Below are 15,014 nucleotides of genomic sequence, written 5' to 3'. Positions count from 1 at the left end.
TTTTGGAGTGTAGGTGCCTGCCTTTGTGCCTCTTGGCCTGCACTTGCTGTTGCTGCCGTTGTGTATGCTCGTGTCTTGTGGCCTTCTTGTGTTATTTTTCCATCCTCTTGTATCAGGGGTTGACAAAAAGCCCTGTCCCTTTTGTGAGGAAATTCAACAACAACACGTTTGAAAGAAGCACTGTCTTGAGTGGGGGAGAGAAATTCTCTTTCGTAATTGTTTGAGCGTATAGCCCCGATGAGGCTCTCAGACTAGAACACACCAGAGATCACTCTCAGCACCTTTCAAAACGTGTCTGGAAACTGAACACACCCTTTTTTTCTTTTTCTTCCCTGTTCTGTGTGCTTCAAATACTTAAAACACCTATTATTTTGTTGGCAAGTGGCATGTTCACCTCAGATGTAGTAGTGCTCTGTGGAGACAAGAAACTCCCTTCACAAAGTCATGTTGGCACTCAAGCCCCCTCTTAGTTCACTATCCCCCTGTACTAGCTTTCGTTGTGCCAAAGGCATGCTTCTGCACTTTCAGTTGGTATCACTTTAACATAATTACCAAGATAGACCAGCCGATAGTACACATCACTGAGGATATCGGTTCTGTTTTCAGTAAGGAAGTTGGTGACCAGGCTTGTGGTGAACTGACAAGAAGTGAATGAAAATGTATTTAGACTGAATCCTTTTCACACGCACAAAAACAAGACAAAAAAAAGACAACATCCTGCAACAGCTCTAACATGCTAAGAACAATTTCTTAACCCATGTTTGTATGTGTTCTCATGCATTGGGAGTGTGAAGTAACGGCATGGGATATCTTACATTAATTCTTGTCACTTACTCCCAGTTCAGTTATATTAAAGTGAAACCCTTGCAGAACTCTGTGTCTGAGTTCACCCGTTTGTTTTGAAACCTTTGCAACCTTTGTCACTTTGAATTGTTGTCGTATATCGCAGTTAAGTTTGAATTGAAATCACTGCATGGCGTTTCCCCCCCCCCCTACAGTGTCAACGCAGAATACTTTTGTATTTACTTCCTCTTTGCATTTTCTAGAATCGAGACTGGAGGGCTGGCTGTCCATTCCTAATCGTACTAATATCAAGCGATACGGCTGGAAGAAGCAGGTACGTGAAGTTTCCTCCATTAACCTTCATATGAACTGCTTTGTTGAAATATGCTGGCAGCACTTTGAGGCCAACACCTTTATTGTCCTCTTATTGTCTTTTTGATGTAGTATGTGGTGGTGAGCAGCAAGAAGATTCTGTTCTACAACGACGAACAAGATAAAGAACAGTCCAACCCATCTATGGTACTAGATATTGAGTAAGTATCCTTTTTATTATTCTCTTCGGTTCTCTTTTGACTTTAGAAACCATTATTTCCTTGTAGAGGACATTGTTGTTGTAACACTAAAAAGGGCCTTTTCAAACGGGAAGCGAGGAACGCACACGTTGTTGCCTGGATCAACGACAGCTCTGCCCAAGAAGGGCTGCGACAACGCAAGCGTAAAAAATAAAGCTAAACCGATTCCAGGTCTGGTGAGTCACGTAACGAGCACGCGCGCAAAACAAATTCACGGGACCGCGCTCACGTAAATACGCTTGCGTTCGCACCGCGCAAAAAACCGCAGATCTCATTGAAAATGAACTATAGGCGCGTTATATCGCTTCACATTTGAAAGGCCCCTAAAGGATATAAACCGTCAAGTTTGCCCTATCGTGTGCCAACTTACTACTTGTTTGTCAGACTGTCAGCATTAGTGTGGTGTTACGGACACTTCATTGCTAATGGTTTGTGGTGCATTACAGCAAGCTGTTCCATGTGAGAGCAGTTACACAGGGAGACGTGTACCGGGCTGAGACGGAGGAGATTCCAAGGATATTCCAGGTAACTGTAGTTCACCGGTTCCCAAACCTTTTCATGTCAAGGACCCCCTAAATGATACTCATTAGCCTGCCGACCCCCCCCCCCCCCCATATTATCCATTTGGTTCCATTTGTATACTCTCTGAGTTACAGACCCATAAGGGTCCATTTGGTTCCTAATTATTATCATTTAGCTGGGGACCCTCTGGAACTCTCTTAACCCATTTTTGGGGCTGGAACCCCTTTTGGTGTTAGCATTGTGCTATGCTTTAGCTATTGTGGCTCGCTATGAGCTTGTAGGTCTGCTATTTTTGAAAAATCGACGAACGAAAAACTGTCAGGATGTGGAAGACATTTTTAAGAATCTGATCTCAGGTCAAAATGGGTTAAGTCTCACTCTCTCTCTCTGTCCACGTCCAGATTCTTTATGCCAACGAGGGCGAGTGCAGGAAGGAGGTGGACATGGAGACGGTCCCCCAGGGGGACAAGACCAACTGCCTCCCCCACAAGGGCCACGAGTTCATCCCCACGCTGTATCACTTCCCCTCCAACTGCGACGCCTGCGCCAAGCCGCTGTGGCACGTGTTCAAGCCGCCGCCCGCCCTGGAGTGTCGCCGCTGCCATGTCAAGTGCCACAAGGACCACCTTGACAAAAAGGAGGACGTTATCGCCCCTTGCAAAGGTAACGTTGATGCCAGGGGGCTTTTGGTGGCAGCCGTGGTCTATAGGAATGGCAAGCTTACGAGGGTGCAGTGTTGTTTTTGGCAGCAAATTTAGATTTTAGTTTTAGTCATAGTCTTTGGAATAGTTTTCATTTAGTTTTAGTCACATTTTAGTCACCTGGAATGTGTTAGTGTTAGTCTAGTTTTAGTCGACTAAATGTCATGAGATTTTAGTCGACTAAATCTACAGTTGATTTAGTCGATTAAAATGTATTTTGGTGGGCACTGATGCCGTCGTAAGGACTGTTTTTACACTTGCTGAAAATAGCAGATCTACAAGCACGCGACGCGTTGTGAGCTTGTAGATCTGCTATTTCCAGCATGCAACCAAGTGTAAAATGACTTATACTTGATCTCTTGTCCACTAGTCCCTTCCTAACATTTTAGTCTAGTTTTTATTTGTTTACGAAATTGTCAGTATATTTAGTCTTAGTTTTAGTCACCATAGCTTAGTTTTCGTCAGTGAAAAAAGGTAGTCGACGAACATTTTTCGTCTTAGTTTTAGTCGACGAAAACAACACTGCGAGGGTGCAGTACTTAGTTCAGACTAGTCATTGGTCCGACAAACGACAAGCCACCTCGAATCCTAACCTAACCATAACCGCGAGCACGGGAGCGGCGCATGTTCGAGCGTTTTCCGCATGTCGGACTAATGCTCCGTGTCACAATTCAGAGCTATCAAAAATACCTGTCCTTAATTGCATTGCTGGTAACAAATCATTCATTTGTTCATTCCTTCAGAAACACAAACCTGTAACGTTCTATTGATAAACAAAACCATTAATAATGAACTGGGGTTTTACTGTTGTGTACTTGATTGATGGAGCATAGTTTAATGTTTTGTTTACCCGTGCCAGCCACTCTACATTTGACCACGTGTGCTTGTCTGTCCCTATGTATGTATCGGCACAGCATGAACAGCTGCAGCATGATTGCAACTCAATTACACTAATTAACTAATTAACACAAAAAAACACAGAGCGCAGCCGACAGGGTTGCTAGGCTAGCTACTTTCTTGGGACATTTGTGGTCGTAGACTCGTAGTGGCCACATCTGTCGTTAAAAAATTATGTTTTTTAGCGATTATCTTAGTTTCAAGGGTAACTGTTGTATAATTGCAATATTACACTTGAGGGGGTGCTTTAACGTCATTAATTTCGGAACTGTCCTGCAGCATGGTTAATGACGTTAAACCACGCCATCTCGTCTAATATTGAACTGTCCTGCAGCATGGTTAATGACGTTAAACCACGCCGTCTCGTGTAATATTGAACTGTCCTGCAGCATGGTTAATGACGTTAAACCACGCCATCTCGTCCTGCAGCATGGTTAATGACGTTAAACCACGCCATCTCGTGTAATATTGAACTGTCCTGCAGCATCGTTAATGACGTTAAACCACGCCATCTCGTGTAATATTGAACTGTCCTGCAGCATCGTTAATGACGTTAAACCACGCCATCTCGTGTAATATTGAACTGTCCTGCAGCATGGTTAATGACGTTAAACCACGCCGTCTTGTGTAATATTGTCCTGCAGCATGGTTAATGACGTTAAACCACGCCATCTCGTGTAATATTGAACTGTCCTGCAGCATGGTTAATGACGTTAAACCACGCCATCTCGTGTAATATTGAACTGTCCTGCAGCATGGTTAATGACGTTAAACCACGCCGTCTTGTGTAATATTGTCCTGCAGCATGGTTAATGACGTTAAACCACGCCGTCTCGTGTAATATTGTCCTGCAGCATGGTTAATGACGTTAAACCACGCCGTCTTGTGTAATATTGTCCTGCAGCATGGTTAATGACGTTAAACCACGCCGTCTCGTGTAATATTGTCCTGCAGCATGGTTAATGACGTTAAACCACGCCGTCTTGTGTAATATTGTCCTGCAGCATGGTTAATGACGTTAAACCACGCCGTCTCGTGTAATATTGTCCTGCAGCATCGTTAATGACGTTAAACCACGCCATCTCGTGTAATATTGAACTGTCCTGCAGCATGGTTAATGACGTTAAACCACGCCATCTCGTGTAATATTGAACTGTCCTGCAGCATGGTTAATGACGTTAAACCACGCCATCTCGTGTAATATTGAACTGTCCTGCAGCATGGTTAATGACGTTAAACCACGCCATCTCGTGTAATATTGAACTGTCCTGCAGCATCGTTAATGACGTTAAACCACGCCATCTCCTGTAATATTGAACTGTCCTGCAGCATGGTTAATGACGTTAAACCACGCCATCTCCTGTAATATTGAACTGTCCTGCAGCATCGTTAATGACGTTAAACCACGCCATCTCGTGTAATATTGCTCAACTAGCAGTCATCAAACAGTAGTAGTACAGGCACAGGGTGTGAAACACAAGGTGACGTGTGTGAGGTCATGTGTTTAAAGAGTTTTGTCTTTGACCCCCCCCCCCCCCCCCCCCGGCAGTAAACTACGACGTGACCTCTGCCCGAGACATGCTCCTGTTGGCCCTGACCCAAGACGAGCAGAAGAAATGGATCGGCCACCTGGGCAAGAAGATCCCCAAGACGCCTCCCTCCACCTTCTCCAGGGCCTCGCCGCGCACCATGTCCACTCGCTCCGGAGCCAACCAGTCCTTCCGCAAGAACCCCAAAAGCATCACCGGAAAGCCAAGGTAAACCTCACGTTCTGTTCCGTTTCTCGTTAGATCCAGTGCTTCCAAAATGTTTCAGCCCGTGACCCAAAACAGAAATTAGATAGATATTCGCCCCTGGGGACCCAAACTAGTGAAAATAGCAGATCTACAAGGTCACAACGCAACGCGAACGTTCCTTGACCACCTCCTATAAGTACCAATTTGTTCCATAATAAGATCTTTCTTGTAGATCGGCTATTTTCACTAGTTTTGGATTATGTTTTGAAATGATAATAATTAAAAACCAAATGTAGGAAACGACACCTAAGGGGACCCATAACAATGTGTCTGTGACCCACAAATGGGTCCCGACCCACTGTTTGGGGAAACGATGCTTTAGATCACAGGTTTTATACATTTTCTCATTTTGTTCTAGTTGCAAACAAAATGTCATTAGGAAGGCAGTAGCACGGCGTGCACTTGAGTCACTGAGATGTACTATTTTTTTAAGCAAGTTAGTGAGGGTGTGCTCCAGTCAGAAGAGCTATTTCTGTCCCTCCTGGTGGACGTGGATGTGGTCAAGTCAGTCATATGACGTGCTGTTTATCTCCTGTGTTATAGCAGAGCGCAGTCCAGCCTCCAAGCAGCAGACACGACATCCAGCACTTGTTGACAACGTCTAGGTTTTAGATTTGTTTTCGTCCTTCAGATTTTGGGACCCTGCGTATTTATTTATTAACCGTGTCCGTGGGTGTTTTCTAACAAGCGAGCCACTGCTCTTTGGCTGCTGTTGTTGTTGCTTGGCTCCTGGGGGTTGTTCTTTCCATTGACACTTGGGGATACTTTGTCTAATAATTGGCGCTTAAGTATTGTTGGGTTTCAACGACTAACACATAAGCCACTCTTCGACCCTGCTGTTTGGCGTGTTGGCCCACGTTGAATGTTTGGCATTTCCTCTTATCAAATATGACGCAGAAGTGTTAACGGAGTTTTGCAGTGGCTCTGCCTGTCGTACATTAACTTAGTCTGGGTACTAACCGAGTTAGAAAGGTCTTGGCGTGCTTTTACTGGACACCTGTCTCTGTTCTTTTTTTCTTCCAGCTAACCGCCTGACCCATTGGATTATCCTTTTGGACTCTGTAATCCCCCCCCCCTCCCCCCCCCTCTATTAATTATGAAAAGTCAATCAAAAAAAAAAGACCAGCGCTGGAAAATTGGGACACTTGTCAGACCTGAGGTATCAGGGACATTGAGGCCTGTTCACCCCCACTTTCCCGTCCTTCCTCCAAACCCGAGACACACACACACACACACACACACACACGTACAGCTCAAGCCTCCAGAAGATGTCTCACTTCGTTGTAACCAAACTATGGACCTGAACAAGAAGGAGGGACACGTCGCACCATGTGTTGCTTCATGATGGAAGAGGATGGATGAAGGGGGTTTTGCTGGGACTCTTGTATCATGTATGTACTGTACATGGTCGACACTGAGGTACTGTAGTGCAGGTATTGGCTTAATCTGCGGTGAGTGGCTGGCTGCATCCCGGGGGGAGGATGAAAGCGTATTTTGTATTCCCTTCCCCCGCCCGTAAAAGCAGATACTAATGCAAGCATACTTCTGTTTCCAGTTTAAGAATGACTTTTGACGCCTTCATCCGACGGACTTCAGTGGCCTGCCTCGATTCTTGTTACTCTCTGCAAGTCAGTTACTCAGTTATCAGGGTTGGGACAGAGTATTGGGAAATGAGTATTAGATATTTTGAGTATTGAGTGAGGAGCATGCAAGAAGATCATCATTTAAATCTATGCATTATTTTTATTATAATAATTATTTTTATTGCTCCAAGCCATAAGAAAATTCCATTGTAATGGCATATAGGAGACCTAAAAACTTCATTGATTTTTTTTGTTTGTTTTTATGTGTTCATTGGGTACATTGTTTCTGTAATAAGTTTGTTTTCTTGTATTGTTTTTTTTTTCCTTTTTTTTTTTTTTTTTGTAATGTATTGCCTTACATTGATTCATAGATAAATGGTTCAAAAGGAAAAACATTAAGTTAACAAATGTAAAACTGCACTGTTTGAATTGTAAATTATTTGTAGAAGACTAAACAGGTGTAGCATTTGGCCCACCTAGTGCCTTAACGTTTGGATAATGATTTTACCGCCATATCTGTTTGCGTTTATCTCCAAAACAAGACAAATCTTAACTCTTCCACCTTATTTTTTAAAGAAATCCTTTTTTTGGTTTTTATCAGAATTTTCCTCTCTGGTTTGAATATATATATATATATATATATATATATATATATATATATATATATATATATATATATATAGCTAACCTATCCATGGATATGGATGGATTGCGATAGTGTGTCAATACAAATTCCAGAGTCCATTATCAACATGAAATGTTTCAGGACGGTGTACCTGTAGGCTAAGGCCTGTCAATGGATGCCCTCTAAGTTTAAAAGTGATGTGGTATTGTCCCGTTAATGCAAACCCCCTCCCCCCCACAGTGTACATAATTAGAGAGACAAAATGCTCATGGAAATACCTCCACAAGAATCAAAAATGGTTTTATACATGTTTTGTTCAGTTGAAAAAGCACTGGAACTATGATCTACTCTTATTTTTGTCTTGGAGGAATTGCATGTTTAATTGCATTGGAGGCCGCACTGATGGATATGTGTCAATAAACATATCTTTATCTATCATTCTCTGTATTTAGGTTCCCTTTTTGTTTTGCTGTGGTTGAGACTTCAGGGCTTCAATAGTTTATTCAATCAGGCATCTACAGTACATGTTGTTAGAAGTGCTCTTAAAGCTTTCACAGGGGATGTAAAATGTAATTTTTTTTACTTTTAAGAAAATGTGAGTTAAAGACTCTTTAAATGTGGCTTGGAGGGTTGTTTGGTCCATAGAAATCAACGTGATTTATAGTTCTATATTTTTAGAGAAATCAACGTGATTTATAGTTCTATAATTGTATAGTCATCAAGTGAGAAAACTGGGTCCCAACATCGACTTGTACCTGCATGGCAGGGTAAGTATTTCGTTTGATCTTAAGGTGTATATTTCACTTTAAAACACTTCTGGGGTCATTTTAGTGTCATCTACTTAGTCTTTTGTGTGCACCCCAGGCCCAGACCGTTTTTAAGTAGTTCGATTCGACATTTAGTGATTTGATATGTGATATTCATTTAATCAGACATGATCCCCCCCTCCTATATGAGCCCAGATTCTACTTCAAAGCATGTTGGACTAATTTAAATTAACCACGTGCTTGTGGTGTCCTACTGCATAAAGCGCCCTTCATATTTTAGTTTTGTTTTGTTTCCCCCATGTAAAACACTCACCTAATTGATGTATCGCATAATCTGCTGCTGAGCCAATCAAATTAAGCCATGGGGAAATGAACCCAGGAAACGGGTATACTACCTTCTAGATGCACAGAGCCTATTAATTAAGGTTCATCTCGGTAGGGTTGGATTAAGTCGAGTTAGGTTTGAGGGAACGTAGGTTGAGGGTATATAAAGCAGGTAAACTGCCAGATGCATCTGCTGCAATAAAGTGGTGGTAGTTGAGATAAAGGCTCCCTACAGTACAAGTAATGTGAAAGTCTAAGGGACCAAGACCGAAGGGACTTTGCTCCCTTATTGTATTTGTCGGGTTTCTTTCTCTCCTTCCGCCAAAAAATAGCAGTTCTGGCTTAACCGTGCAGTCGAAACTTGGCAATATAGTAGCCCACGACCATTGGTGGCGCTATAGTACTCAATTGAAAATGCAAACTTTGAACAGTCATAGCCTGTCGGCAATAAAACATCAATCTCCTCCCGGGAATCAAAATGTATGAAAAGTTCTTAAAACTTTCTACACATGAACTTTGGACAGAAAGAATTACGCTTTTATGAGCCAATGACTATTTTGACAGTTTTATGTAGATTATTCTTCTGCCCCTTTACAGTATGGTAGGTAGAGGGTCATGCCAAATGGCACTGAAACCAGTCTTACTCCAATTGGCCAAAGCAATCGTTTGAAAACTTTGAACAGGCATAATTCATGCCTCCTTTGGCCAAGATCCATGGCCCTTGTTTACACATGTGCCTTGATTCATACGGAACACATTTGTCACTTCGACCTATAAGCTCCGCACTCAGATTTTCCACCATTTCGAATAGTTTGAAAAAATATCGTGAAATGTTCTACGCACAATCTATGCACCATTATCTGCAATCCCAGTTGAAGAGAAGTTTGTACGTAAAAATGTGTGCCGAAATATAGCTGTAAGCAGCGATAACAGGCACTTTGAACAGGCATAACTTGTGTGTGTGTGTGTGTGTGTGTGGACGTACGAACAGCTGCAATACTGTTGAGCAGCCTAAAAGGGCCCTAAACATAGGGACATACATAGGGATGGACATAGGCACATTGCTGTTCCTTGGAGTGGTTGCACCACTCAAAAATAGCTAGTAGTCACTGCCAGCCAGGTACCTTGTCATTTGTGGTAGTAGACAATTTAGTCGTTATGTCAATTAATTCCTCCCCACACACATTTCTGTTATCACTGTTGTTGCATCCTACCGACTCACCGGGAGGACAGGGACTCCCGCCCAACATTCCTACTGACGGGTGCCACCGCGGCCCATAGGAGTACATGCAGTGAGTGACCAACCTTGTCCTTGGTGGTGACGGTACGTGACGGGCAGGCCCACCACACAGTGGCCACGCTAGCATGACGATGGAGCCCAGGTTGTGGATGGACTTCTTCAAGCCATCCGCCTCTGACCGGAAGTCTAGAATGCTGCTTCTGGGTATGGGGTGTGTACGTGACCAGTGGTCAATGTGTCCATACAGACAAATGCCAAGTCTCTTTTCTTCAGAATATGTACTACAGGTATGACACTGATTTACTATCAGTAGCCGGGATTTACTATGACACATTTTAAAACATTTCACTATCTACAAGGCGTTGTAAGCATATAGATTGCTATTTAGTGTGGTTGCCCGAATGACACTTTATTATTTCACTGGAGTAGTCTTTATTTTGACGCTTTATACCTCCCACACTGTACGCTGTACGCACTTGAGCCATATGTCAAATTGACCGAAAAAATCGGGAATCGTGTGCTTGTATTTTGTTAAGAGAAATGTTGTATAGTTTAATTGATATGAATTTATTAGTGAATTAAATTTCCCCATTGACATGAATGGGAAAAGGCAAAAATTCACATTCAAGTATTCGTTCCTCGGAGACTGTAATCACTATAGTTACAAAACTTTTAGGGATAATTCAACATTATCCCTAAAATTATTTAACCCTAAAATGTTATCGGTCGGCCTCATGGTGGCGCTATAACAGCCCACTTTACCTTTTGGCTTATAACTCTTGAACCGTAGGTCGTAAAATCAAAATTATTTTTTTACACGCCCATTTCCGCCATGATAGATTTTCCGCCATTTTGAATTTTGTCCAAAACACACTTTTTGCTTTTCCTCCTACAGATTTTGTCCAAATCTCACAGAAATCGGCACACGTGATCTCTGGACCCATCCAATTAAAACTGAACTGCAGAATTTTTAAAGTGCGTATCGTTCGGCCGTAATCGTCTTCCGAAGTTAGTAGGAGGGGCCTATATCACAAAAAATGCCATAAATCACGAACGGAATGTCCAATCCATCCCACATTTCAATCACATGTCCGGGGTGGTTCAATCAACCAAGTTCTAAAAGCAATTCCATTTTCATCCATAGGGGGCGCCGCAAATGCGAGAAATGTAACCGTTTGTCGCAAAAACATGAATTTCGGGGGTTAAATCCCCTCCGAATTACTTACGCATGATCTAAGGCGTGACTTGAAATTGTAATTGGCTGGCAATACTAGTGGGAGGGGCATATGTAAGCCACTGCGGCAACCACACTCTGCAATTTTTTTAAATTGCGAATTTTCTAGTTTCACTATGTGTTCATGCCATAAAATAGGGATTAATTTGTTAGATTATAAAAGATCTAATGTGAATTTTCTTTCAAAGCTATTCATGGTTATATATGGTTATATATATATATATATATATTTTTTTTTATTTTTTTACTTTTTTACCTGTGATGATATTGAATTTAGCTGTTATTGTTCATGTCATGTCTATGAATTGATTGCATAGGGCCTAAATGGAAACAAGTTTTTTGGTTCTATCCCTTTTGGACTGAGTGTCTGACTGTTCTCCTATTATATTTCTATTCAATCAATCAAAAAAGCACATGGTCTCGGCCTCACTGCCGTGACTCTGTTCTGTGAAGTTACAACTGCTGTTGATGCCGTCCTGCATCAAAGGGGGCTTCAGCCCCTGCTCTTTTACCCATCTGTAAAAAAAACTGCCCTCTCCAGACCATGAATGCCTCATTTGATATAAATGCCCCTTTTCCATTAAAGCATTCGGGAGAATTGCCTCTTTTTTTCCAAACTATCCTGAACTTGAACGCAACAATTTGTCTTACGTGTAGAAATCCATGTCGTAAAGCCGCATCTTCAGTAGCTGAAGAGTGTGGGGTCACGCCCCGAAAATAGCTGATCTACAAGCTCTCAACACATTGCAGCGTTGAGCATTGAGAGTTTGTAGATCCGCTGTTTGATATTTTTGGCCAAAAGTGTCCTTTTAGGGAATTTCAGCCCCTGCCTCTCTAACATTCTCTGCACGTCCCTGATGTACCGAGCCTGCAGGATTGGATTGGTTGATTGCAGAATGGGTACATTTCACATGAAAGCACAACTCAATACAAAGACTGTTACTGTGGACGACACACCGATTAAAGCATTGCACTTGTTTACAACAGGGTCCACCATTTTCAATTCATCAGAGCTTTTAGAGACGTACAAATATACACTTCTATATATAAAAAACAGGAAATCTTGTAAGGAGGTAAAAAGGGAAAAGAAATATGCAGTATAGCCTAAGTGGGAAAGGGGTTGGGGTGGAGTCAGATTTTATGGGGGCCAGTTTCGAATTACGGACGTCCGTAGGTGCCCTTTGAGAGCGGTTTTGAAGGAGTCAAGGGATTTGCATGTCTTAATGGCTGTTGGTAGGGCGTTCCACATTTGAGTGGCATAGGTGCGAAATTAATTTAGTCCCTTGCCGAATGTTGGTTGCACACATGGTTTGTTGAACTCCCTCTGGTGTTGTGGCTGGGTGTAGTTAAGAGAGTACTGGTATTTAGACATAGACAGGTACATGGCATGGGTATCATGGTGGTGTAGCGAATCTTGTGGACCAGACCCATTGCAAGATGCTGTACTCTGTTGTTGTGCCATTCCAGGCTGTCAAATTGCTCACACCTGCAGAGGGAGCAATAAAAGTGAGAGAAACTTGAAAGCGGGCTTGTTGTTTGTTTCGTTTTCAGCTGCTGACAGAGAGGAAACACTTTTTTCTCCAGTGTTCTTAACTTCTTACTGACAAGTCTCCCCTTGTACAGGTATAAATTAACAATTGGTATTTCTGCTCATGAATAATTGAATGTGTTGTCATGATGTTTTGTTTATAGCTTGAGTGACTTTGTGGAGTGTTTTGAAAGTATTATTGTGATTCCGTGCCCAATGCAATGCAGCACATGGCCATGATAGGTGCAGTGTAGGCCTACAACGTTGCTAATGTGTGTGGGAATTTGGGCAACTCGCGTTTATTATAATAGGCAGAAAAGAGAATAAAGAACAAACTGTATTAACAGAGTTAAGAGAAAACGATTTTGTGTTTACACTGGTTTTGCACTTTAAATTGATTTAAGTTCATGGTCATTTATACAAAGTATACTTAGTCTTACATCAATATTTACCTTTTGGGTTTGACCTGTTGGAAAAGAAAATATAAATGGCATTACATACCTGAATACTTGAATGTATAACTTGTATGACAGCATGTGCCAACATTCTTGAGCTCTATTCTAATATGATGATCAGGATCAGATTCATTAACTACTAAGCTTTGAGTGCTAGTACTGAGTATAGTAGCATTCAATAATTACATGTTTTTCCCCATGTTTATTTTCAGTGTATAGAAATGGCGTGTGCCAGCAGTCTCCTGTCTGAAGAGCAGTACCTGTGTTCTATCTGTCTGGATGTGTTCACTGATCCAATCACCACTCCATGTGGACACAACTACTGCAACACCTGTATCACACATTACTGGGACACCAGTGGTGTGTGTCAGTGTCCACTATGCAAGGAAACCTTCGGCAAAAGACCAAAGTTCTCTGTTAACAAAGTCCTCTCTGAGCTGGCTGATCAGTTCAGGAAGACACAGAAGCTGACAAACCATTCCAACGCAAACCAAGAACCTGTTAAACCAGATGAAGTGTCCTGTGATTCCTGTACTGAGCCAAAGCCGAAGGCCCTGAAGTCCTGCCTGGTGTGTCTGGCCTCCTACTGTGAGACTCACCTGGAGCCTCACCTGAGAGCCACAGCGTTTAAACGACACAAACTAATCGACCCTGTAAAAAACCTGGAAGACATTCTGTGTAAGAAACACGACAGACCTCTGGAGCTTTTCTGTAAGACTGACCACATGTGCATTTGTCAGTTCTGCACAGAGTCGGACCACAAGTCACATCAAATCATATCTCTGAAAGAGGCATATGAAGGGAAGAAGGCTGAGCTGGGAAAGACAGAGGCTGAAGTTCAGCAGATGATCCAGGTGAGACAAGTGAATATTCAGGAGGTCAAACACACTGTACAGCTCAGCAAGAAAGATGCAGACAAAGTGACAGCAGACACTGTGCAGATGTTCATGGCTCTGATCAGATGTGTTGAGCGAAGCCAGGCTGAAGTCATTGACGTTATTGAAAAGAAGCAGAAAACAACAGAGAAACAGGCTGATGGCTTCATCAAAGAGCTGGAACAGGAAATCACAGAGTTAAAGAAGAGAAGCTCTGAACTGAAGCGGCTCTCACACACTCAAGACCACCTCCACCTCCTCCGGAATATCACACTCACCAACATCCCTCCACCCAGCAAGGACTGGACAAACATCAATGTCCATCCGTCTTCATACGTGGAGACTGTGAGGCCAGCTGTGGCTCAACTGGAGAAGACACTCAGTCAAGAGATGAAGAAGAAGCTGTGTGACATTGAGCTAACACCTTCAATCGAAAACCAGAAACAGACCATGAAGTCAGTATTAGAAACTACTATGCGAATAGGCGACGAATGGTACTTGATAGGCTATTGGTGGTTCAAACAGTGGAGGTGTTATGTGGGATTTGACGATTTGTACAGTGTCGGACAGCATAGCCTCTGTCCCGGACCTATTGATAACTCTGGACTGTTCTCAGACCATGAGACCCAAGTCCTGAAAAAGCACCTTGCAGATAAGCGTGACTATGTCCTAGTTCCCACTGAAGCATGGAACAACTGGTCAGCTGGTATGGTTGTCTTGAGGGCCAGAGAGCCATTGTCAGGAAAGTGGTTGAAGATGGCTGCATGGCTACAAAGTATTGTAAAGTGGAGGTCTATTTGTTGGAACTAAACTTGTTTGAGAATGACGACAGGGACAATGTGGTAACACGTCAATTCAGTCTAGCTGACACTATAGATACCATAGAGAAGGAGATGAGGTCGCTTTTTGAAATTCCATCAGAGAAGGAGACGCGGCTGTGGATGCGCTCAGTGTTCAGTCGTCCTCCAGTGTACAAACAGCTGCACCCAGTTCTGTGCAGAACTGTGCAGGATGTTGGTCTGCACCACGGACATATGCTTGTGATTGAACGGAAGAACGAGGATGGCACGTGGCCCAGAACTGTGGGGGATAGGAGGCCCCATCCCAAGTAA

The 15,014-nt window shown here is 42.7% G+C and overlaps 1 protein-coding gene and 1 pseudogene across 3 annotated transcripts in view; both read left to right on the top strand.

The window, feature by feature from the left end:
- rock1 (Rho-associated, coiled-coil containing protein kinase 1) overlaps positions 1-7,919 on the top strand; it is a 60,576-nt gene extending 52,657 nt beyond the window's left edge. Inside the window, exons 29-34 of one of the 2 annotated variants that reach the window (XM_083782017.1) lie at positions 1,047-1,117; positions 1,228-1,316; positions 1,802-1,880; positions 2,279-2,540; positions 5,025-5,232; positions 6,295-7,919. In XM_083782017.1, the coding sequence (XP_083638143.1) occupies positions 1,047-1,117; positions 1,228-1,316; positions 1,802-1,880; positions 2,279-2,540; positions 5,025-5,232; positions 6,295-6,298 (713 nt within the window). In that variant the 3' untranslated portion in view covers positions 6,299-7,919. Of the gene's footprint in view, positions 1-1,046; positions 1,118-1,227; positions 1,317-1,801; positions 1,881-2,278; positions 2,541-5,024; positions 5,233-5,814 lie in introns of both variants that reach the window. The other variant, XM_083782016.1, reaches the window with a different exon arrangement.
- A 5,329-nt stretch (positions 7,920-13,248) lies between these two features.
- On the top strand, positions 13,249-15,014 carry LOC310871260 (annotated as a pseudogene). Its single transcript has one exon. The product of its transcript is annotated as an uncharacterized misc_RNA (transcript).

This window comes from Protomyctophum parallelum (genome assembly GCF_964188405.1).
Source record: "Protomyctophum parallelum genome assembly, chromosome: 14".
NCBI lineage: Eukaryota > Metazoa > Chordata > Actinopteri > Myctophiformes > Myctophidae > Protomyctophum > Protomyctophum parallelum.
Note: the sequence above shows the minus strand (reverse complement) of the source record. Positions and strands in the feature narration are given on the sequence as shown.